The sequence below is a fragment of the Bison bison genome, unplaced genomic scaffold, assembly GCF_000754665.1.
Source record: "Bison bison bison isolate TAMUID 2011002044 unplaced genomic scaffold, Bison_UMD1.0 scf7180017864136, whole genome shotgun sequence".
NCBI classification, from domain to species: domain Eukaryota; kingdom Metazoa; phylum Chordata; class Mammalia; order Artiodactyla; family Bovidae; genus Bison; species Bison bison.
The window spans coordinates 4473575-4498171 of record NW_011494708.1 but is presented as its reverse complement, the minus strand read 5'-3'; the positions used below and the strand labels follow the sequence as shown (position 1 = coordinate 4498171).

The following is a 24597-nucleotide window of genomic DNA, read 5'->3' as shown; positions in this document are numbered from 1 at the left end:
GTTCTTAATTTTTCTCTATCAGCTTTCCCACTCTATGAACTAACTAAAATTTCAACCGTAAATTCCTCTTTTGGGAAGGTAAACATGAGTAGGCCATCATAAGACTTAAAGGAAGCCTGTAAGAACCACCTGCCCTAGGGCTACCTAACAATTCAAAGTCTTTCACCTTATTTGTACATGAACAAGACAACCAAGCCCTGGAAATGCTCGTGCAAGACCAAGGTGATAAACACAGGCCTATTGCCTATTAGAGCATAGAACTCAATTCAGTTGTTTGTGTCTCTCCCAACTGCCTTGAGGCTACAGCTGCAGCAGTAAAGTCAGTAGAAGCCTCAGATTTAATCCTAGGAAATGACATTTACTTACAAACTCCACATGCTGTCCAAAGTCTTCTTAATTCTGAACTGACTCAGCATTTCTCTGCAAGCAGTCTAACCCTTTACAAGCGCCTTCTGCTTTCATCACCTAATCTGCATCTTAAATGCTACAGTGTTATTAATTCTGCTTCATTACTACCCTTGCCTGACAAGAGTGAACCCCATGACGATGAGATAATAACATCCCATTTTGTGACAGCAATTTATGAGATGCTCCTTTGACTAATCTTGATCTAATTTTGTTTGTTGATAGATCATACTGTAAAAATGAAAGTGGGAATTTCCCAGCTGGCTATGCTATTACTACTTGATACGAACTACTTGAGAGGGGAAACCTCCCACAAGCTAAATCAGTCCAACAAGCAGAGGTCCACGCCCTTACCAGAAAAACACAAATTATCAGGAGGACAAGTTATTAATATTTATACTGACAGCTGGTGTGCCTTTAGGATCATCTATGATTTGGGGACATTACAGAAACAAAGGGGTTTCCTTATATCCACTGAGACTTCAATCAAAAATGGACAACAAGTAGATGACTTTCTTGCTACTGTTCTCTTACCTTCTAAATTGTATCAAAATTGAGGCTCACACTAAAAGGACTAAACCTGGCTATTGGGGAAATGTCCTGGCTGATTTTCATGTACAGGCAGTAGCAAGGTCTATAAAGGTCACGGTACATGTGGATCAAGTCCATTCTGTTTATGCAAAAACTGACCACGTGCTGCCGTATTTCTGTCACCCTGATGTCCTTGCAACATGGAAACAATCTGTTCCTAAATAGGAGAAACCACAATGGGCAAATAATGGTTACAAATTGAATGACTAGTTGGGGCTGTGGAAACCCAACCAAGAACCAAAGCTGCTTGGTTCTTCCTGACCCCCTGGCAAACCCCATCTTTTGGTTTTTACATCCCTTTACCAACAATGGTACAATTATGGTGACTCAAATTATGAACAAACATGCATGAGGACACTTCTACAAAACTGTGGAAACAGTTTACCACCAGTGTCGGACCTGTCAGGTCCACTCCTGGGAAAACTACTCAATTGCCGCCCTGAATGACTTACCAGTATGTTTATGTTAGTGTATGTATGTTTTTCAGATGACTTGAAGCCTTCCTTAGCCACAAAGCTAATGTCCCACTTGAGTCTACCTCCCACAACCTCCAGTGATCAAGGAACTCACTTCACTAGGCAAATTATACAACCCTGAACAAAAAACACTGCAAAACTCACTGAAACTACTGGCCTCCTTTGGCCTAAGGTACTGCTTCTTGGTCAGGGTCTGCTTCTGTACTCCTTTTAGGCAACAAACTACTCCATATAAACTATTGGTATACAACTTTTTGATCCCTTTATCACATGCAAATATGATTACCTATTATAATATCTTATGCTAAAGCCTATTATCAACAGGTTAAAAAAGCTTTCCCAGATCCCAATTTAAAGGACCCTGTAGGTCATAGTCTGGAGCCTGATGATGGGGTATTTTGGAAATAGCATCAGAGGAAAACAACCTCTGAGCCCCACTAGAAGGGACCTTACCAAGTGCTTCTGAGCACTGACACTACAGTGAAACTAGAAAGCATTAAAACTTGGGTACACGTTTCACAGCTGAAGGCTCCACCTGACATCAGGTCCTGTACAAGCACTGGAGATCTACAAATCAAACTGACCAGTTAGAGAAGTTGCCAACATCAAGGTAGACTACTTCCATCCAAGCTGCTGGGTCAAGACTTCATACTTTACTAAACATGAAACCCTTTCTTCCTCTCTTTCTTTCCTTTACTCTGGTACTGGCCTGGAAAGATAAAGCCATCATCCATATCTCCCAAGCCACTGCTAACAGAGGTAACCTTTCAGACTGCTGAATTTCATATCAAAAAATTCCAATTTGTCCATGATGCTAGAGACCCCCCTCGTCCTCCCAATTTTCTGTCTATTCCCAATGTCAACATAAACTACAAACAAGGAAAGAAGGATGGAAAGAAGGAAGGAGGGAAGAAGAGAGGGAACGAACAAACTACAATCAAACCCCCTGGAAGTTAGAGTCCAAATTTTATAGCCAGAACATCCACGGCCTTGTTCTAACCTTTCTCCAATTAAAACTGTACTTTCTCAATTAGACATAAATACCTATACAAATCACAGCACATTTGCACCTGCATGTTCTTAGGATCATTTAAACTGGACCTACTCTCAATCACAGAAAAAATCTTACCAGCAGCACCCACCTTTGCAAGGAATTTAGAACTTTTTTTTTTTAATTTCAGGCTAGGAGATTTATGTCTCAAATTCACTGGAAACCTAACTGACCCATGGCTTGCAACAGACAAATGAATCCATTAACAGTACCACTTACACAGGAGTAGTCTGTGCCTTGATAGGATTTATCTTTGTGGTGGTTATCATTCTCCTTAGACTTATGAATGCCTAGATGGCTGGCACATAACTTAGCAATGCCCCTTAGGTGATCTAACTGCAGCCCTAACCGTCCACAGTCAAAGTGAAATACCTCATTGGTCAACTCCCCTGAATTTACATCAAGTTAGAAGGAATCTAACAGGAGGCATTCATGATCCAGGATTTGCTTCCTTTGGCAGTCCCTACTTCCTTCCTTGGTTAGAAAGTGAAAGTGAAGTCGCTCAGTCGTGTCCAACTATTTGCGACCCCATGGACTGTAGTCTACCAGGTTCCTCCGTCCATGGGATTTTCCAGGCAATAGTACTGGACTGGGTTGCCATTTCCTTCCCCAGGGGACCTTCCCAACCCAGGGATCGAACACGGGTCTCCCTCATTTGACCCTTTACCATCTGAGCCACCTTGGTTAGAAGTGAATACAAATCTGACGCTCTGATCAGGAACCTCTCCTTTACTCTTGAAGATACTACAGAATCTGCTGCAAAAGCAGAATGCAGGTGTCCAACAATAATCCTTAACTCTCTGGCCAAAGTTGTTCATGGTAATGGGATAGCCCTTGGTTATCTTTTAGCTGAGCAAGAAGGTGTCTGTGCTGTGGCTAACACCACCTGCTGAACCTGGGTTAACACTCCTGGGGGAGCTGAAACTCAACAATATAAGATCACTGAACAAGCCACTTGGCTTAACAAAGTGACTCTTTCAACCAAGTCTGTCTTTGACTTACTTGAATCTGAGTGGTTTGGGTCTTGCGGACCATGGCTTCAAAATGAACTCCAGATATTAAGAATTATCCTTATAATAACCATAGTGTCTTCCTGGTATGCTGCATTCTCTCAAAAGCTTTAAGTGAATGTTCATAGCTACTAACCACTAAACAAGGAATGTATCAGAAAAGGAATGAAGAGAATGACCAACTTAAAAAATGTGAACCTGAAGTCATGACCCGTCAACACCACACAGAGGGTCAGCAAAAACAGCTAGAATTTCAGAGCAGTAGCTGGCAGGGTCACTAACACCTTAAATTTTGATTACACCTCTCAGGCCAAAGGTCTGATCAAAAGGGGAGAACTGTTAAAAACAAAGACAACAGGCCCATAATGGAGTCACTTACGCTAAGCCCCACATCACTAAACCAAGACAATATTTAACTTAATTACAGTTTCACCCTCTCCCAGGAATGGAATCTTAATTCAGTCAGGAATCACCTAGTCAGCACTACCAGGGTAAGCTGTCTGATGGACACCTACTGTCCCCTTTTAAAGGAAAGTGACCTTGACACAACCAATCCGCATTTTTGTTCTGCTCCTTTCTGCCTAGCAGGCTGAAAACTGGATAAGTCCATAGGAGAATTTAGACTGAATTCTTCACATATAAAAATGAGGGAAAGCCAAGAAAACTACTAAAAAAAATAACTAAAAAGCAATGAAAGGGTCAGCAAGTACTAAGTTAATACAGAAAATATTGTTACACTACATTATTTCTAAAGAATAGAGAGAGAGAGAGAAATCACTCAATTCTAAGAAAAAGTAATAGAAAACCACCCAAGTCTCTGCCATGTTACTAGAAAACAAATTATACCATGTAAAAAGACTTAAGATGATAAACTAAACTGAAATAGATCCAATCAAGCTTTGCTAACAGAACAAACCTTGGCACAAACTTAGATCAACTTAACAACAACTTAGTAAAGGAGCAAAACGAAGATAAAGATAAGCAGCACAACGGGAACCTGTGATAAGACACACAGTGAGGTGACTACGTTGCCCCACTTGCCAGGGGCACCCCTCGCTCACAACTGCCGTCCTCGTGTAGTTACTCATATGACCTCCTTTCATTCTGAAAAGGATTCTAGTGTGGATGATGAATCATATGGTCATATAAACAGCAGACAGAGTTAATGTTCCAGCAAAGGTACAATTTTATCTAATTCATTGGTGAAATGGGAATAAATAGGTTCTGTACCCACTGGGACTCAAGAGATCTTTTACAATAATGTGAAGGGTGCTAAACTCTCAAAAAAAAAAAAAAATTTACATAAATGCAGTGCCATGCTGTGATCCAGCAAGTGCCCAGGAAAGGAGGGGGACGAGAGAGCAGGACTGGCAGTACAGTCGGGCTGGAACTGAAGGAGCACAGATGCAGGTCCTGATGCACACTCCCACGCTGCTGCCCCCTTCCAGTCTGTAACAGTACTCAACACGAAACCCTCTGCAAGGCACTTTAACAATTAATCAACAGGAATGAGAAGTCAATTAAATTAAAATACATAATTATCATTTGGTATGATAGGATACTAAAGCAGATATTATTTGGAGGAAAAGGCTAAAATATTCACCAGTTGAAGCAGGGGTTGTGGGAACTCCAAGAAAGAGACAAAAATTTCAAAAGTTTCAACACCATAAAATAATTCAGAAGTTTTGTGTTCTTTATATACAGATCTCATGCCACAAATTATTAATTCCCAGTTGCATTTATTTGCCGTAAGAGCATTTATTTGCTGTTTGAAACCCACCTTTCCACAGAAATTGTTGTTTTATTTAAGGTCCTACAACAAAAGCCTAATGTTCAATCTATATATAACTGAACTACATAGGACCAATGGTATTCTCAAATGACCTGTGACTAAGGAATCATCAAGAGGGAACCTACTATAATAAATCAGGGATGGAAGGCGTAGAGGTGAGACAGTCTGGATGATTATAAAAGAGAAGTCTTCTGGTTTCTATGGCACTTGCTTTGAAAGAGAAGGAGGTTTGTGAACTGAAACATTCTAGGGGAGTTAGTCGGAGAAGGCAATGGCACCCCACTCCAGTACTCTTGCCTGGAAAATCCCATGGACGGAGGAGCCTGGTGGGCTGCAGTCCATGGGGTCGCTAACAGTCTGACACGACTAAGCGACTTCACTTTCACTTTTCACTTTCATGCATTGGAGAAGGAAATGGCAACCCACTCCAGTGTTCATGCCTGGAGAATCCCAGGGACAGGGGAGAGCCTGGTGGGCTGCCATCTATGGGCTCGCACAGAGTTGGACAAGACTGAAGCGACTTAGCAGCAGCAGCAGGAGAGTTAGTTCTTACCAACTATCATAAAAAGATAACAACAGCAGCTGGTAAATGAATTGCAAAAGTAAGAGACAGAAGAGGAAGTCTAGTAAATAGGTAATATTAATATAATGGTCAAGAAAAGATATAAGAGCCCAGGTACTCAAGTAAACACATGCTGCAGCAGGATAGAAAATTTAGAACCTAAGAAACATTCTAATTATATTTATATAACTATAAAATGAGACGTTTTCTTAAGATCTGCCCAAATAATTTATACAATGATTCATAACTATTCTAGTCTATAGAACCACCTTACCTTAACAAAAGCAAAGAATCTCCCCCAAAAAACACACACAGCCCTGTTTCATAGTAACCGCAGGTCTGTAACTTCTTTAAGGTGGAACGTGGCCAAAGTGAAATCACAAAGTTCAGGGACCAAGACTATCACAGCAGCCAAATATAATGCCTGATATTATAAAAACTGTTAAAAAAGCATAGTGCAAAAACTATCAAGATTTATTAAGTACAGAGTAGGCATCAGAATCATGGAAGAACATGTTAAAACAGATTTCTGGGCTCTATCCCCAAGTTTCTGATCCAGTAGGGCTGGGATGGGGCCTGTAATTTTGCATTTCTAACAAGCTCCTGCTTATCCTGGGACACCCTTCTATTTATTCCTTACAGCAACCTTTCAAAAGATAAAAAATGTTTTCAATCCACTTCTCTCCCTTGAGGCCTGCAGATTTGGCTGCAGTGATCCCTTTGTCCTAAGGGTTCACTGCCTTTATTTTCTCACTCTGTAGGCTAAATGCAAAGTAGAAGAGTGCCCCAACCTCATTTCTGCCTTGTTTCCAAAACATGTCTATAGCCTCCAAATTATTTTGAATAGCAAGCTATAGTTGGGGCTTTCCAGGTGGCACTAGTGATAAAGAACCCGCCTGCCAATGCAGGGGATGGAAGAGACATGGGTTTGATCCCTGAGTTGGAAAGATCCCCTGGAGAATCCCATGGATGGGGTGTCCGGCAAGCTACAGTCCACTGGGTCGCAAAGAATCGGACACAACTGAAGCAACTCAGCACAGCACACAAGCTATAGGAACATGAGAACAGAGAAGAGATGAGGCAAAGTAACAAACATATTTGGTACTTAACAGATTTTGATGTGTCACAAGGTATGAAAAATCATGCATAAATTGATACAGCCACTATGGAGAACACTATAGAGATTTCTTAAAAAAATTAGGAATGAAACTACCATATGATCCAGCAATCCCACTACTGTGCATGTACCCTAAGGAAACCGTAACTCAAAAAGACACATGCACCCCAATGTTCACTGCAGCACTATCTGCAATAGCTAGGACATGGAAGAAACCTAGATGTTGCCAGATGAATGGATAAAGAAGTTGTGGTTCAGTTCAGTTCAGTCACTCACTCGTGTCCGACTCTTTGCAACCCCATGAACCCCAGCATGCCAGGCCTCCCTGCCCATCACCAACTCCTGGAGCCTACCCAAACTCACGTCCATTGAGTCGGTGATGACATCCAACCATCTCATCCTCTGTCATCCCCTTCTCCTTCTGCCCTCAATCTTTCCCAGTATCAGGGTCTTTTCAAATGAGTCAATACTCTTCGCCAAAGTACTGGAGTTTCAGCTTCAACATCAGTCCTTCCAATGAATACCCAGGAGTGATCTCCTTTAGGATGGACTGGTTGGATCTCCCTGCAGTCCAAGGGACTCTCCAGAGTCTTCTCCAACACCACAGTTCAAAAGCATCAATTCTTCGGTGCTCAACTTTCTATATAGTACAACTCTCACATCCATACATGACTACTGGAAAAACCATAGCCTTGACTAGATGGACCTTTGTTGGCAAAGTAATGTCTCTGCTTTTTAATATGCTGTCTAGATTGGTCATAACTTTCCTTCCAAGGAGTAAGGGCCTTTAATTTCATGGCTGCAGTCACCATTTGCAGTGATTTTGGAGCCCAGAAGAATAGTCAGCCACTGCTTCCCCATCTATTTGCCATGAAGTGATGGGACCAGATGCCATGATCTTAGTTTTCTGAATGTTGAGCTTTAAGCCAACTTTTTCACTCTCCTCTTTCACTTTCATCAAGAGGCTCTTTAGTTCTTCTTCACTTTCTGCGGTAAGGGTGATGTCATCTGCATGAGGTTCTTGATATCTCTCCCAGCAATCTTGATTCCAGCTTGTGCTTCTTCCAGCCCAGCATTTCTCATGATGTACTCTGCATAGAAGTTAAATAAGCAGGGTGACAATATACAGCCTTGACATACTCCTTTTCCTATTCGGAACCAGTCTGTTGTTCCATGTCCAGTTCTAACTGTTGCTTCCTGACCCCCATACAGATTTCTCAAGAGGCAGGTCAGGTGGTCTGGTATTCCCATCTTTTGAAGAATTTTCCACAGTTTATTGTGATCCACACAGTCAAAAGCTTTGGCATAGTCAATAAAGCACAAATACATGTTTCTCTGAAACTCTCTTGCTTTTTCGATGATCCAGCAGATGTTGGCAATTTGATCTCTGGTTCCTCTGCCTTTTTTTAAAACCAGCTTCAACATCTTACATATACACAATGAAATAGTACTCAACTATAAAAAGGAATGCTTTGAGTAGGTTCTAATGAAGTGGATGAACCTAGAGCCTATCATTCAAAGAGAAGTCAGTCAGAAAGAGAAAGACAAATATCCTGTATTAATGTATATATATATGGAATATAGAAAGATGATACTGATGAACCTATCTATAGTGCAGCAACAGAGATGCAGACATAAAGAACAGACTTTTGGACACAGTGAAGCAGAGAGATGGTGGGATGATTTGAGAGAGTAGCACTGAAACATGTGTATCACCATATGTAAAGCAGATAGTGGGAATTTGCTGTATGACTTGGAACCCAAAGCCCATGCTCTGTGACCAGCTAGAGGGGTGGGATGGGGAGGGAGGTGGAAGGAAGGTTTAAGAGGGAGGAGACATATGTAAACCTATGGCTGATTCATGTTGGTGTATGGCAGAAATCATCACAATATTGTAATTATCTTCCAATTTAAAATAAAATTTAAAAACAATACTGTGCATAAAAACCCAAACAGTACTGTGCAAAAAAACCCAAACAGATGACTTCTTCCTGATAAGAGAAGGGTATTTCTTGCACAGACTCCTCTTCAAAGGTGTTCAAAATCATTACTTCTTTTGTGATCTCTACAGATCAATAATTAGACACATGCCAAGTAAAAATTCAATTTAAAAATTAAAAGAATTTGCATCTAAAATGAAAAATCATAAATTTACAAAAAGCATACTGTTCAAAGGAAATAAAGTATAGATTTTAGTCACTGATTCACTCATCAAAATGGTATCTAAATTTTCTGTCTCGGTCATCTCCTGCCTTTTTCTAAATTAGTATAAAGAGTGTGACCTCTCCTTCATTCTTACAATGAAGTGAAGTGAAAGTCACTCAGTCGTGTCTGACTCTTTGCAACCCCATGGACTATACAGTCCATGGAATTCTCCAGGCCAGAATACTGGAGTGGGTAGCCTATCCCTTCTCCAGGGGATCTTCCCGACCCAGGGATCAAACCCAGGTCTCCCACATTGCAGGCAGAGTCTTTACCAGCTGAGCCACAAGGGAAGCCCAGTCACAATATAATTTCTGAAAGGTATCATAGTATCAGAGCTAATTTCAATCATAAGAAACAGGGCAGTCACCATAAGAATATCAGTAACTTATATGCTATATAATAAGGAGACCTGTATACAATGAACAATGGGAAATTAGAGAAGAATATTAGCATTATTAGTGTTCAGGAACTTGCTTTTGTGAAACATTCTCACAGTTGCTGGTACTTACAAAAGTGGAGTGAAGCCTATGTGACAGATAACAGACAATGCTTTACAATTCATTACTGCAGTGGTCTCCAAATTTGGTTGCCCAGACGCCAAAGGGATGTAAAATCTAATCCACTTTAAAGGGAGAAAATATTAGAGCTTCCATTTGTATTTAATCTTATATCATTTTTAACTTATATTTTTGTAAACCTTTTAAAAACAATAACACTGATATTGTAGCATGTATGTATACGTTTCTCAGTCACTAAGTCATGTCCAACTGTTGTGATCTCATGGACTATATACAGGCCACCAGACTCCTCTGTCTATGGAATTTTATTGGCAAGAATACTAGAGTGTGTTGTCATTTCCTTCTCCAGGGGATCTTCCTGACCCAGGGATCGATTCTGCATCCCCTGCACTGGCACACGAATTCTTTACCACTGAGTCACCAGGAAAGCCCATGTATGTATATATTGTATAGTAAAAATATTTTTATACACACACTATATACAGCCATTTATTTATAAATTGTATCAGGGAGGGCTTGATGATAGAGATTAATGATATACATTTACACAGAAAGGCAACACAGACTAGAAATCAAGAATATGGGTTCAGTCTGCTTTATCACTTTTAAGCCAGTGGCCCGGGGCATTTCCCCAATCTCCCTAAATGGACTTCCTTGTCTGCAAATAGATAATTATTGTATATTCTTAGCTCCTAGGGTTGCTATGAGGAGTCCATACCAGAGTGTGTGCAAAGTGCTTACAATTGTGGAAGAAAAAGTAAATGCTAAATAAATGTTTTCTATTATTTTAGTATATAAATCCACAAATAGAAGCTTGAGAAGTCCTACAGTAACAAAAGCAAATTAGCTATTTCCCAGTTTTTCCATAGAAAAACTTTTTTCTATGGAATAACTATTAATGTTCTCTGCTACTCCAGTTGTATGCTTATTGCTATTATTTTCCAGAAAGAACTAAAGCTTGTTTTTACAGCATCAAGTCTTTAAATAACTGAACTATGAAACTATGAAAAATCTCAACATACAGGAAAATACCTCAATAATTATAATTTAACAGCAAGAACTCTTTTGCACCTACTCTCTTCAGTTTACTTTGTCCCACCTGTCCTTTTGGGTGAATGCCAAGTGATCCTTCAGTCAAATTATGTTGTACTTGTACATTTGTCCATGTAAAGCGCTACTCAATAGATCATTTTAATCAAATTTAACGTGCTCTAAAATGTTAGATGTATCCTATTATAAAGATGGGCTTCCCTTGGTGGTTCAGACGGTGAATAATCTGCCTGCAATGCAGGCCACCAGGGTTCAATCCCTGGGTCAGAAAGATCCCCTGGAGAAGGGAATGGCAACCCACTACAGTATTCTTGCCTGGAGAATCCCATGGAGAGAGGAGCCTGTCGAGTTACAGTCCATGGGGCTGCAGACAGTCAGACACAACTGTGAGCTTAGCACACGCATTACAAAGATAAACATGAAAAGTCTTACTGTGGGTCGCTTATAAAACGAAGCCTTTTGAAGGAAGTTATATAATTTTATTGTTTTTATAATCCTGTGGCTTGAGAAGTTCCTGTCAAATATCTCTAGTTAGCAGAAAATAAAAACAAACCATGGTAAGCAGCCTCTAACGTGGCTCATAATAGTCCCCACATCCTCTTATTCCTGCTCCAATGTAACCGCCTCCCCTGAGAATCAGCTAGACTTAAGGACTCATTTTAGACAAACAGAACAAAGCAAAAAAGGGATGAAACGTCACTTTCAAGATGTGGTTACAAAAAGACTTTGATTTCCATGTTGTCTGCTCTTCCCGCTTCCTCTCTCTCCCCACGCTACACTCTCCCTGCCCCTTTAGCTCCCCTCTCACTCAATGAGTGAAACGCACTGCCCCATGGAGACAGCCATGTGACAGAGAACCAACATCTCCAACCAATGACCAGTGAGGACCTGGGGGGCCAAGAGCCACATACGTCAGCCTTGAAGTGGATCCTCCCCAAATTAGCCTTGAGATGACTGCAATATCACCTGACATCTTTTTGTTTTATTTCTGTTTTATTCCTGCCACACCACTCAGCGTGCAGGATCTTAGTTCCCTGACCAGGGATCAAACTTGTGACCCCAGGATTGGGAGCATGAAGTCTTAACCACTGGACCTCCAGGAAGTACACCAGCTGACATCTTAACTGCAGCTTGTAAAAGGCTCAGAGCCAGGAAACCCAGCTAAACTGCACCTGGATTTCTGATGCACGGAAACTGTGAGATGGTAAAACCATGAGTGACTTAGTAAACCATTAAGTTGGGGAGAATTTATTATATAATAGATAATAATACATAAGTTGAAATTTTAACTTAGAAAACTTAAGAAGAATGCATGCAGTTAGTTATTCCTTCAGAAGACCTTCCCTGGTGGCTCAGTGGTAAAGAATTCGCCTGCCAGTGAAGGAGATGTGGGTTCGATCCCTGGGTCAGGAAGACCCCCTAGAGAAGGAAATGGCAACCACTCCAGTATTCCTGTCAGGGAAATCCCATGGACAGAGGCTCTGGCGGGCTATAGTCCATGGGGTCGCAAGTGTCAGAAATAACTTAGCAACTAAACAACACCAACAACATTCCTTTACAAACAGTACTCCATGAAATTCAAAACTCAGTGATCCTTTTTTAAAATGTATTATCTACTATTTTTTTCTGACCCTACTTTTGCCTATTTTCTTAGGTGACTCTCCTTGTTTCAGACAGATATATCTGTGTGGTTAAAACTAAGTCTTCTGAAAGGGGTACAGATAAATGATGACAAAGGTGTTTTTCAGGTAGAATAGCTAAGAAAAACTGAAATACAAGGTACAATCAGATTTTTCAAAGAAATTATTATGTATATATAAATTTATATATAAATTATTTATATTTATATACATATAAAACAAACTGATTAAGAACAAAAACTGAAACTATTCAAAATCACATGAATGAAAAGAAGAATAGATAAAAAGGAAGAGAAAGTAAAAAAAGGTAAAACTTTTTAAAATATAAAAGAAAAAGCAGGAAAAGTAAAAACAGAAAACAAAGTTCATATACACTAGAAATTTAATAAAATTTCCAGCCACTTAGTAGGCAATAATAATGTCAATTCTCACTGTCTGCTACTGCTGGGTTCAGGGCCACAAAATCATTCAATAATTTCATTTAAATTACCTGTTAATCAAGTACCTTCACTGTCCAAAATATCTTCAGTATTAACAGAACATGTAAACTTAACTGTAATCAACACGTCAGTCTAAGCAGGTCACAAATTCGGCATATACTGACACTTAAGTCTCCTTGATCTTGAGTCAAAAGACAATGACCTAGAGAGCAAAAGCCATACATCCTGTTCCTAATCTAAAACATCCCCAGTCCTCCAATTTCAGTTTTAGAACAGCTCTGGAAATTTTCCAGATATTTATTCTCTTGTCCAAGCACTGCATACAGTATACACTTTAAGTGCTACCTTCTTAATGAGTTCTGCCATGACATCCTATTTAAAGCTACAGCTGTGGCTATCCATTATCTACCTGTCTGATCCCCCTTTCCCTGCTTAGTTTGTTTAGTCTGCCTTCCCACAAGGCCCATTAGAATGTTAGCAAGTGCTTGAAGATTTATATAATTTTGTCTGTTTTGTTCCTGATGTATTCCAAGGTCTACTTGAGTATCTGGCATACAGCAGATACCCAATACTAGCTCAATATCAAATGAATGAATAAACTAGAAAAGAAAATGCTTTCTCATATGACCAAAAACAAAGGGCATGTGAGAAAAAAATTAAGCTTCCAATCAGCATTTTCAAATGCTAAATATTATCCTAAACTTTTTTTTTTAAAAAAAAAAGCAATATTGCTAGTTTTTTAAGGAACCTGTATACTGTTCTCCATAGTGGCTGCACCAATTTATATTCCCACTAACAGTGTAGGAGAGTTTCTTTTTCTCCTCACCTCCAGCATTTATTGTAGATTTTTTAATAACTGGCACTATGATCAGTGTGAAGTGATACCTCATTGTAGTTTTGATATGCATTTCTCTAAAAATTAAAGAATTACCTTCTCCAGGAATAATTAGTGATGTTGAGCATTTTTTCATGTGTTTGCTGGTCATCTGTATGTCTGCTTTGATGAAATGTCTGTTTAGGTCTTCTGCCCATTTTTGATTAGGTTTTTTTTTTATACTAAGCTGCATAGAGCTACCATATGACCCTGCAATCACACTCGTAGACATATATCTGGAGAAAACCATAATTTGAAAGGATACATGCACCCCGATGTTCACTGCAGCACTATTTACAATAGCCAGCATATGGAAGCAACTTAAATGCCCATCAACAGAGAAATGGATAAAGAAGATGTGGTACATAACAATGGAATATTACTTAGCCATAAAAAGGGATGAAAATATTGCCATTTGCAGAGACATGGATGGATCTAGAGATTGTCATACAGAGTGAAGTCAGAAAAACAAATACTGTATAATATTGCTTATATGTGGAATATAGAAAAACGGTACAGATGAAAAAAAGCAGAAATAGAGTCACAGATGTAGAGAACAAACTTCCAGAAGGGAAGGGGGAGATGGGACAAACTGGGAGATAGGGACTGACATATATACACTACTATGTATAAAATAGGCTTCCCAGGTAGCGCAGAGGGTAAAGAATTTGCCCACAGTGCAGGAGACCGAGGTTGAATCCCTGCGTTGGGAAGATCCCCTGGAGAAGGGAAAGGCAACCCACTCCAGTATTCTTGCCTAGAGAATTCCATGGACAGAGGAGCCTGGCAGGCTATAGTCCATGGGTTGCAGAGTCAGACACGACTGAGCAACTAACACACACGTAAAATAATAACTGATGAAGACCTACTGTATAGCACAAAGAACTCTATTCAATTATCTGTGGTGACCTAAATGGGAAGGAAATCAAAAAAAGAGTGGCTATATGTACACACATAACTGATTCACTCTGCTGTACAGCAGAACTAACACAACATTGTAAAGACTATACTGTGATAAAAAGTTTTTAATTCAAAATACTTTTAAAAGCAATACTTTGATTCAAAAAATCACAAGAAATTAAGTATTTTAACATTTCTGAGTAAGGTTCCCTAAGAAACTCAGGAAGTTTCCTAATGATGCCCACTGGAGATGTATAATAGTATTAATATTCACTTTAAAAAACAGACACTGAAGAAATACAAATCAAGACACAGCTGTAATGAACTGAAGACAGCAAACTGGTCCAAAAACTCAGAATTAAAAACCTATTCCTTAACACTTGCAATACATTATAGTCTCTAAGATCAGTCCTGTCCAATAGAAATAAATTGTGAGTTAAAATTTCCTAGGAGTCACATTAAAAAGTAAAAAGAAACAAGTAAAACAAATTTTGTATTTCATGTAACTCAGTGTGTATGTCCATAATATAACCATTTCCAACAGGTAATCAAGATTTCAAAGTTTAAATGTTTTATATTTATATAAATCTTCCAAATCTGAAGTACATTTTATACATATAACACACTTCAACTTTAAGTGCTCAATACACAAACATACTAGTAGCTACCATACTGTACAATGGATTTCTAGATTCTTTTGGGTACTATTAAAACACAGAAGCATGCTATATTTGCTTTTAAATATTAATATTAAAAGAAATACAAAGAGAAAGATATCATCTTCTGTTTTTAAACATTAAAGGTTAACTATCACACTAATAGAATTCTAGGTTCTTTAAACATAAGCTTTGTTTTATAGTTTTTATTTTCATTACAAAATATTTGGAATTCTATTAAAATTTAAAAGACTGAATAAAAATTCCACTGAAGTATAAATTATACAGCCATGCATGCTTACTTTGTTTGGCACAGTGATAATGATAACACCTCACACACTAGAGCACTTAATATCTTATGATGAGGTAAAAAGATTAAAATAACTTGTAATTCTAGAAACTATTATGCAATCAAATACATTCAAACAGGCTGTCAATTATCTGCATAAGCTTACTTAATACCTGCCTATATATAACACACTACTGGAACAGATCTTTCCCATTGAATGCACTTTTAATAATTAAATGAGTTTTTGCTGTTTTTTCATATTTAAATATTTTTATAATTGTGACAGAATAAAAAATATATTTGTTCTTCATCCCTGGTTCCTGGCATAGAGCTCTTAAAACTCGGAATTTCCTCAGTGACAGTGTTCTTTTCTCCTTTGATCACACCTGAGTTCACACTAATGAGATGAGTAAGGGTGGGGCCTCCAGGCAGCCTCAAGATGGAGCTGGTCACCAAAAGGACCAAGTGATTAGAGAATTGGAAACTTTAGTACCTCTCACCTGACCTCTGGGAAAACTGAGCTCTGTAAAAACTCCTCAACTTAAGAGATTCAGAGAGCCAGTGAACACATCACGGTGTGGGAGGTGCTGGGAGGGTGGCATGCCCAGAGAGGGCATGAAAGCTTCATGCCCCTTCTATCAAACCCTGTCCTGTACATCTCTTCCATTTGGCTGTTCCAGAGAGCCATTGAAGCAAATTTTCTTTTTTTATTGAAGTACAGATGATAAACAATATTATCTAACTTACAGGTGTACAATAGTGGCTAACAATTTTTAAAGGCCCTGGTCTACTTATAGTTATTACAAAATATTGGCTATATTCCCTGTGTTGTACAATATATCCTTGTAGCTTAACAGTTTCTACCTCTTAGTACCCTATGCCCACTATCTTGCCCCTCCCAGCACTTCCCTCTCCCCACTGGTAATCACAGTTTGCTCTCAATATTGTGACTCTGCTTCCTTTTTGTATTATTCACTAATTTGTTGTATGTTTAGATTTCACACGTCAGCAGTATCATACAGTATTTGTCTTTCTCTGTCTGACTTATTTCACTTAGCAGCATAATACCCTCAAAGTGCATCCATGTTGCTGCAAATGGCAAGATTTTACTCTTTTTATGGCTAAGTCATATTCTATTGTATACCACATCGTCTTTATCCATTCATCTATTGGTGGATGCTTAGGTTGCTTCCATATCTTGGCAACTTTAAATAATGCTTCTATGAACCTGTAGTGCGTGTATGGTTTGAATTCATGTTTTCGTTTTATTCAGATACATACCCAGCAAATTTTCAAATCTGAGGAAAGAGCCATGGGAATCTCAGATTCAAGGCCCGTCAGTTAAAGTTCATAAACATAACCAGAGATTTGTGGCTGGCATCTGAAGCAAGGGCGGTATAATGGGACTGAGTCCTTTAACTCATGGATTTGATACCATCTCCAGGTAGAGAGTGTCAGAATTGAACTCCTGGAAATGCAGTTGGGTGCTAGAAAACTGAAAAACTGCTTGGTGTCAGAAAACACCCCAGAGTAATAATATTTATAATGTGATATATCAATTAATAACAAGACTAATTTTGTTATGTAGATTTTTAATATTAAAAAATCTAACCTTTTTTAAGCTAAAAATGAACCAATCTTAATTTATAAGTTCTGAAAGGTAGCTATCTAAAACTATTCTAGTTTTTTTTTTGAATCATTTCATTTTTTTTTTTTTCCTCTTTTTTTTAAATTTTATTTTTAAACTTTACAATATTGTATTGGTTTTGCCAAATATCGAAATGAATCCACCACAGATATACATGTGTTTCTAGTTTCAAAAAGTGAAAGTGCACTAATCTTTTTTTAAACATTTTATAATACCAAAACTTTCCAAATTAACCACATATGCTCTTCCAGTCCCACCTCTAACTCTCCCTGAAATAATCCCTCTGAATTAATATATTTCTTAACCTAAAACACTGTTAAACAATTATTAGTTCCTCAGTAATACTAAAAATCAGAGGAAAACAGCACCGTTAGTATAATAACTTAAAATTATAACCTTTCAACACAGTACAGGGTTTAGTGTTACAAGTTATTTCTAATTTAATTGATGGACTGAATTATGAAACTGAACAGGGCACTCATCTACATAACACTAGACACTCTGAGCTGACACGGAGTCTGATCAAACTAATACTGTAAATGATTAAGAAAATGTACAACAATATTTTTAGGAAATCTATTCAGTCTAGAGAATATAATTTCCTTTACAAAGAGTATCAAATATATGAACATAAAATGCTATTTATTCCATAATTCATGTGCAAGTAATAAGTTATGGAGTAAATAAAACTTATGTTAGAATACTGATCTTCAAGATCCTAAGTAAATATACTGGCAACTAAATAAACCATTTAGACAATCTTGAGAGGATTAGAATGAACAATTTATCACTAATAATCTAGAGCATTACTTTTCAATGCTTTACTAAAAAACTAAAAGTAGTTTTATAGCTTAATTTTGTTGTGTATATTGTGTGTCTTTGTAGTGGAAGAGAGAAAAAATGGTGATGCTGAGAGAATGAATTACTCAGTATAATAAAGTGACCCTTAATAAATGACAACTACTTTGTTACATTCTAGTAAGTAAAACTAACAATCCATCAACTTCATTTCATTTACTCTACTAAATACTTTTTAAGTTGAGAACAATGTAAAATAGGAATACCCTGTCATCTGTAGTTCTAAAAGTGAACAAATAAATTTGACTGTTTTGAACTGAAGCCATGATTTTGGTATTACTGGAACTGAACTCAATTCAAAATGATTTAAACCGAATGAGAAGAGATTATTATCTCAGTAAGCAGAAATCAGTTGATGCAGAGACAGTCAAAAAAAAAAGACTAAAGAGTTATTATCTGGTCTAATAAGTACTAAGAAATCACTGTTAAACTTCTAAGCTAGAGAAAAACATTCTCAAAGTGATATGCATGATGAATTAGAGCATAAAAATGTAAAAGTGATAATCTACCCATAAAATAATAAATACCTAGATTAAAATGGAACAATAACTAGAACAGATAAGTGGAAGGGGGGGAGGAATTAATTCTAAAAACACAAAATTTCATTTATAGCAGGGGTTAACACACTACAGCCCGATACTTGTTTTTGTGCAAACAAAGTTTTATTGAAACACAGCCATGACCATTACTCCACATACTGTCTGTGGCTGCTTGGCACTACAACGGGAGTGATGAGTAGATACAACAGAGATTATATGGCCCACAAACATCTAAAATATTGATTAGCTAACCTATGTTAGTTTCCTAGGGCTGCTGTAATAAAGTACCATAAACTAAATGGCTTAAAATAACAGAAATTTATTCTTTCTCAGGTCTGGAGGCTATAAATCTGAAATCTAGTGTTAGGAGGGCCATGCTCTCTGAAAGGCTCTAGGGGACAATCTGTTTGATGCCTTTGTCTTGGTTTCTGGGATCATCAGCAATCCTTGTCATTCCTTGACTTCTAACTTCATAACTCCAATCTCTGCCTCCACTGTCACATGATAATCTTCCCCCACACCTGCCTTCCCACATGGTTTTCTCCTCTCTTACAAAGACACCAGTCATACTGGACTAAGGACCCATGCTACTCCATATGCTCCTCTTAAATAACTACATCTGAAACAAACTCAATTCCAGATAAGGTCACACTATGAGGTTCTGGGGGTTAGGACTCCAAAATATTTAGGGAGTGGGATACATTTCAACCCTTAACCTGGTCCTTTACATTAAAGTCTGCCAACTCCTGACTTAGAAGACTTAAAAAAAAGAAGAAATAGGTCCACACGTGCCACTGAGGATTTCAAAGCAAAGATCTGGGATTTTGTTTTAGATAAACTAAGCTGAAAACAAGAGTCCTCAAAAGACATCAGGCAGAAAGCCATACATGTAGGTCAGAATCTGCACTGACTTAGAGATGGAAGAAATAAGAGTAACCTAAAAACAGATGAGGAGTTTCAAGGTAAATGTTTTATGTAAGTATTGAAAGTGTTAGTCGCTCAGTTGTATCCAACTCTTTGCAACCCCATGGACTGTAGCCCTCCGGGCTCCTCTGTGAATTGAATTATCCTAGCAAGAACACTGGCGTGGGTTGCTATTTCCTTCTTCAGGGGATCTTCCTGACCCAGGGATCGAAACCAGGTCTCCTGCACTGGTGGCATATTCTTTACCATTTAAGCACCCAGGGATACAGCAGGTCAAAAATTGATCTTTAGAGAATGCTACTGTTACATAACAACGTGATTAGACAACAGTGTGATAAGAAGATGTCACTGTTATACAACATTAGATAATAATGTAGAAAAAAATGTAATTTAGTATTATATAAACTAAAAGAGAAGCAGTGTCAACAGTGACAAATACAACAAAAAGGCTGAACAGACCTAAAAGATTTGGTAAGAATGAGATCATAATCAAATAAAGAAAACAATTTCTACGAAGAAAACTAAAAGGGACACCAGAGCAGGGGTAAGGTGAGAATCCTTAAAAAAAAAAAAAAAAGCATTATTTATTTGTACAGTGGTTACAGTAGACTATGACGCCGGTGACCCCCAATAAACCACATATGCTGGCATTCATATTTTCATATAATCCTCTCCCACACAAACTCTGAATTCAGCCAATTAACTTTGTTTTAAACCAATTTGATATTAACAGGTATTGGCATGCAGGGGTATAATAAGCACTTTCACACGGGAACTTGTTTTCTTAGAACACTGCCACCTGGAAGGCCAGCTGTCATGTCATGAGGAAGTCTGAGCTAGACCCCTGAATGATGACACGTTAGTAACTGCCAAATGGAGAGACTGAAGGTAAAAAAGTCATTTGAGATATTTCAGCCCAAAAGAGATCACAACTGAATACAACTGCCACCATGACCCTGGGCCATAACTACGGGAACAGAAAATGTACCCAGCAAAGCCCGGTCAACCCAGAGAACCAGGACAAATAACAAATTGTTGTTGTTTTAGACGACAAAATGTGGTGGTGGTTTATAAAACAGAAATAGGTGACATAGAACAGAATATATGTTTGAGAAACGTAAGTACATGAGGCCAAGGATTCTTATAAAACTAGGAAGACATATATGTGTGAAAAAAAGAAAAAATCATGCTAAATACAAAGGGCAAAATTAAAGCATAAAGAAAAAAACTAAAGATGAGGAAAATGGAGTTGAGTCATACAAGGAATAATGGGAAAATTCAAGACTATAAACTTGGTCACGCTGTTACAAGAGAGTATCAGTGAAAAAGGGTCTCCACCTACTTCATCACTTTCATCTACTTCGATTCCACCATCTTTGTCATCATCCATTTGTTTATGTATTGTTTGAAGAGCTTCCAGACTAAATCTATCTTCTTCTGTGAAGCATGGTGGACTCAGTGACATGCATGGATCTGAAATAAAACAAAGGGAAATTACTAACCTGCCACCCCAAAACACAGGCTATAATCAAGACAGTTGAATTTCAAACAAAACCAACAAATTAAATTTCAGACTAAGTCAAACTAAGATGCTTTAAGAATTCTATCTAGTAGGATATTCTTCACATCAAAAGCATAGTATATGAACATACTGACTAAAAATAAATAATCCAACTTAATTGATATCAAACTACAACCAATACTAAATTCAAGTTGTCCACATTCTTATACATCTTCAACAATCATCTTCTTATTCAACTCATGATATTTGTAAATTAAAAAAAAAAAAAAAGAAAATCACAGAGCACAAGGGGTTTTCTTGTATAGGCCAGTCTAAAATGTAAGTCCTTAGGGCAACATCACAAAGAATACAAGAAAAAGAAATGTAGAACATTGACATGATCCTTAGAAATGTCTTTATCATTTTTCTAACAGATTCTAAGAGTCCATCATATGACTCTCTAAATGTGTAACTTCTTAGATTCAACAAGGAAAAACTGAATTTTAAAAACCTTGTTCTTCATATTTTTCTTAACATAAATTTATTGCCTAAATAATTTTGTACGGAAATGAGTGAATCCTCACATGTAGACTGTCAAAAAATAACAATTTATAGAGAATATGTAATTTTTCATGACTTAAAATGAGATTAATAAAAATTACCTCTTGCTGACCTCAAATAGTAAACAGCCTATACACCAAAATGGAAAAGTACTGTCAAAGCTTCACTCATAACCAATCTGGCTGACTGGCAGATTGACAAATTCCAAGAACTGATTTATACCAAGTCACTAAAATAGTAAAATAATATCCTTTTAAAATGTCATCAAATCCACATGTATTTCCACAAATAGTGTGGTCTTAAAGTTTTTAAAGTCAAAGCTTTGGTTTTTCCAGTAGTCATGTATGGATGTGAGAGTTGGACCATAAAGAAGGCTGAGAGCCAAAGAACTGATGCTTTTGAATTGTGGTGCTGGAGAAGATTCCTGAGAATCTCTTGGACTGCAAGGAGATCAAACCAGTCAATCCTAAAAGAAATCAACCCTGAATATTCACTGGAAGGACTCTTGCTCACCTGAATTGATTGCAGTTATAATGGCTCGCTGATGCTAAGTCACTTCAGTCGTGTCTGACTCTGTGTGACCCCATAGATGGCAGCCCAACAGGCTCCACCATCCCTGGGATTCTCCAGGCAAGAACACTGGAGTGGGTTGCCATTTCCTTCTCCAATGCATGAAAGTGAAAAGTGAAACTGAGCGACTTCACTTTCACTTCACTTTCACTATAATGGCCTAAGAGTATCTAATTCTGCACTGAGGAAAAAAAACAAGAAGTCAGTTGTGGAGATCAACTAGTAACTTCCTTTAAAAACAAAACAAAACAATTTACACCTCTATTACCTACATGTTCTACTTACAGACCATTTTGGCAATTTAACATTTTTAACAGTTTTAAATCAAAACCTAATTTTCATTCCTTTAGTCTTGAAAAGGAAGGAAACAGAAAAGCCTATAAAAATAAGAAAATGAAATTATAAGTTATGTGACATAAATGTGTAAATATTTAAAACTCTGATAACCATTTGCTAAAAATCTAAGAACTTATAAAAATAATGGTCAATTATAATCCCTAATTCACAAAACAATCCAGAACCCTGAGATGCCCCAACTTTTCCTGAATGGATGCAAAATAAAATATAAGCTCTCGGGTATCACCACCACATATGGCATAAAGAAGATTATGTGTAAAATGTGTTATTGCCTCTCAGACATATTTTTATACATATTTTATTTTGCAAATAAGCATGTGAAGTGAAAGTTTATTATAACTAGCACATAAGGAAAGGTTCAGCATCACTCACTCTGATTAAATAGGCCTTGTTGTTAAACTCTCTAAGCAAAGTCAACAGTGAGGACGGTAGAAATGTTAAAAAGTAGAGAAAAGAAGGAAGTCCTATAATCTAGAAAAAACTCATATGTAAACAAAATTGTATTTTTTTAACTTAAATTAATAAAACACTATCAGAATCTACCTCTGAATTTAACTTCTTCATGACGTATTTCATAAAAACCAACTCTGAGTACTTCTTTCTCTGAATGTCATTCAATCCATTCAACAAATATCTACTGAGCACTACCATGTGTCAGGCATTGGAAATAGCAGTGAACAACAGAGAGAAAAATTTCTCACAAAACTTACATTCTAATGCAGGAGATGAGCACAACAAGGTAAATAAGCAAAATGAATAGCATGTTGTTTTTAGTAACAAAATATTAGAAACAACCTCAACTTTTACTAGTAGCTGCTAACTGCTGCTGCTAAGTCGCTTCAGTCGTGTCCGACTCTGTGTGACCCCATAGACAGCAGCCCACCAGGCTCCCCCGTCCCTGAGATTTTCCAGGCAAGAGTACTGGAGTGGGTCGCCAGTGCTTTCTCTGGAATAGCATGTCAGGAGTGGTAAGTATTAAGGAACAACAGAACAAAGAGCAGATAATGAAATGTCAAGGAATTTGAAATTCTCAACTATAATCTTTATTCTCAAATCAGTCTTTAATGTTGTACCAGAATGGCCGAGTGGTTAAGGCATTAGACTTAAGTTCCAATGGATTTATATCCTCATGAGTTCGAACCCACTTCTGGTACAACAGGTCCTGCTTTTGGCTTCCCTGATAGCTCAATTGGTAAAGAAATCCACCTGCAATACAGGAGACCCTGGTTCGATTCCTGGGTCAGGAAGATCTGCTGGAGAAGGGATAGGTTACCTACTCCAGTATTCTTGGGCTCCCCTTGTGGCTCAGCTGGTAAAGAATCCGCCTGCAATGCGGGAGACCTGGGTTTGATCTCTGAGTTGGGAAGATCCCCTGGAGAAGGGAAAGGCTACGCACTCCAGTATTCTGGCCTGGAGAATTCCATGGACTGTACAGTCCATGGGGTCGCAAATAGTCGGACACGACTGAGCGACTTTCACTTTAACCTCTAATTGCTTAATGTGATTTTGTCCATATGACTAAGCTTATGAAAAGGGCAGGGGCCATGTTCTTCCATTTCTCACATGCTCATAATACCCACAACTTAGCTGGACACATTCTGGACCTCTGTAAATTCTGCTATTTCATACATTAACTAAATCACAAAGTTCTAGTCTTCTATACTGTGCAAACCACTGGCCAGCATTAAAGAGATAATAAGAGTATCCTGTACCTAAAAAAGCTCACAGGCTAGGGAAAGGCATGCTGTTGGCACTAAGAACATTAATTGTAGAGTGCTGTGAGAGCATGGAGGGACGGCACCTAATCCAGACTGGGAAAGAAGAGGCAGAACTTTTCTAGAGGTAAACACAGGGAGTTTTAAAGAACTGTATTGATGACCTTGGGAAGGAGAGAAATGCATGCATCATACATTCAGTGTCATGAAAAGAACACAAAACACTCACAGAAATGCAACTGGTTGATATGGCTGGCACAAATTACAATCAGAGGGGAAAAAAATCAATAAACAAGAGACCAAATAGGAGATTGGTAAGAAGGGATAAAAACTCTAAAAGTCGTTTTT

The 24597-nt window shown here is 38.0% G+C and overlaps 1 protein-coding gene across 1 annotated transcript in view; it reads right to left on the bottom strand.

The window, feature by feature from the left end:
* Positions 1-24597, bottom strand: part of STIM2 (stromal interaction molecule 2) — a 182981-nt gene that overhangs the window by 89104 nt on the left and 69280 nt on the right. The window contains exon 3 of the mRNA XM_010839941.1: positions 20888-21018. Coding sequence (XP_010838243.1) covers positions 20888-21018 — 131 coding nt within the window. The remainder of the gene's footprint in view (positions 1-20887; positions 21019-24597) is intronic.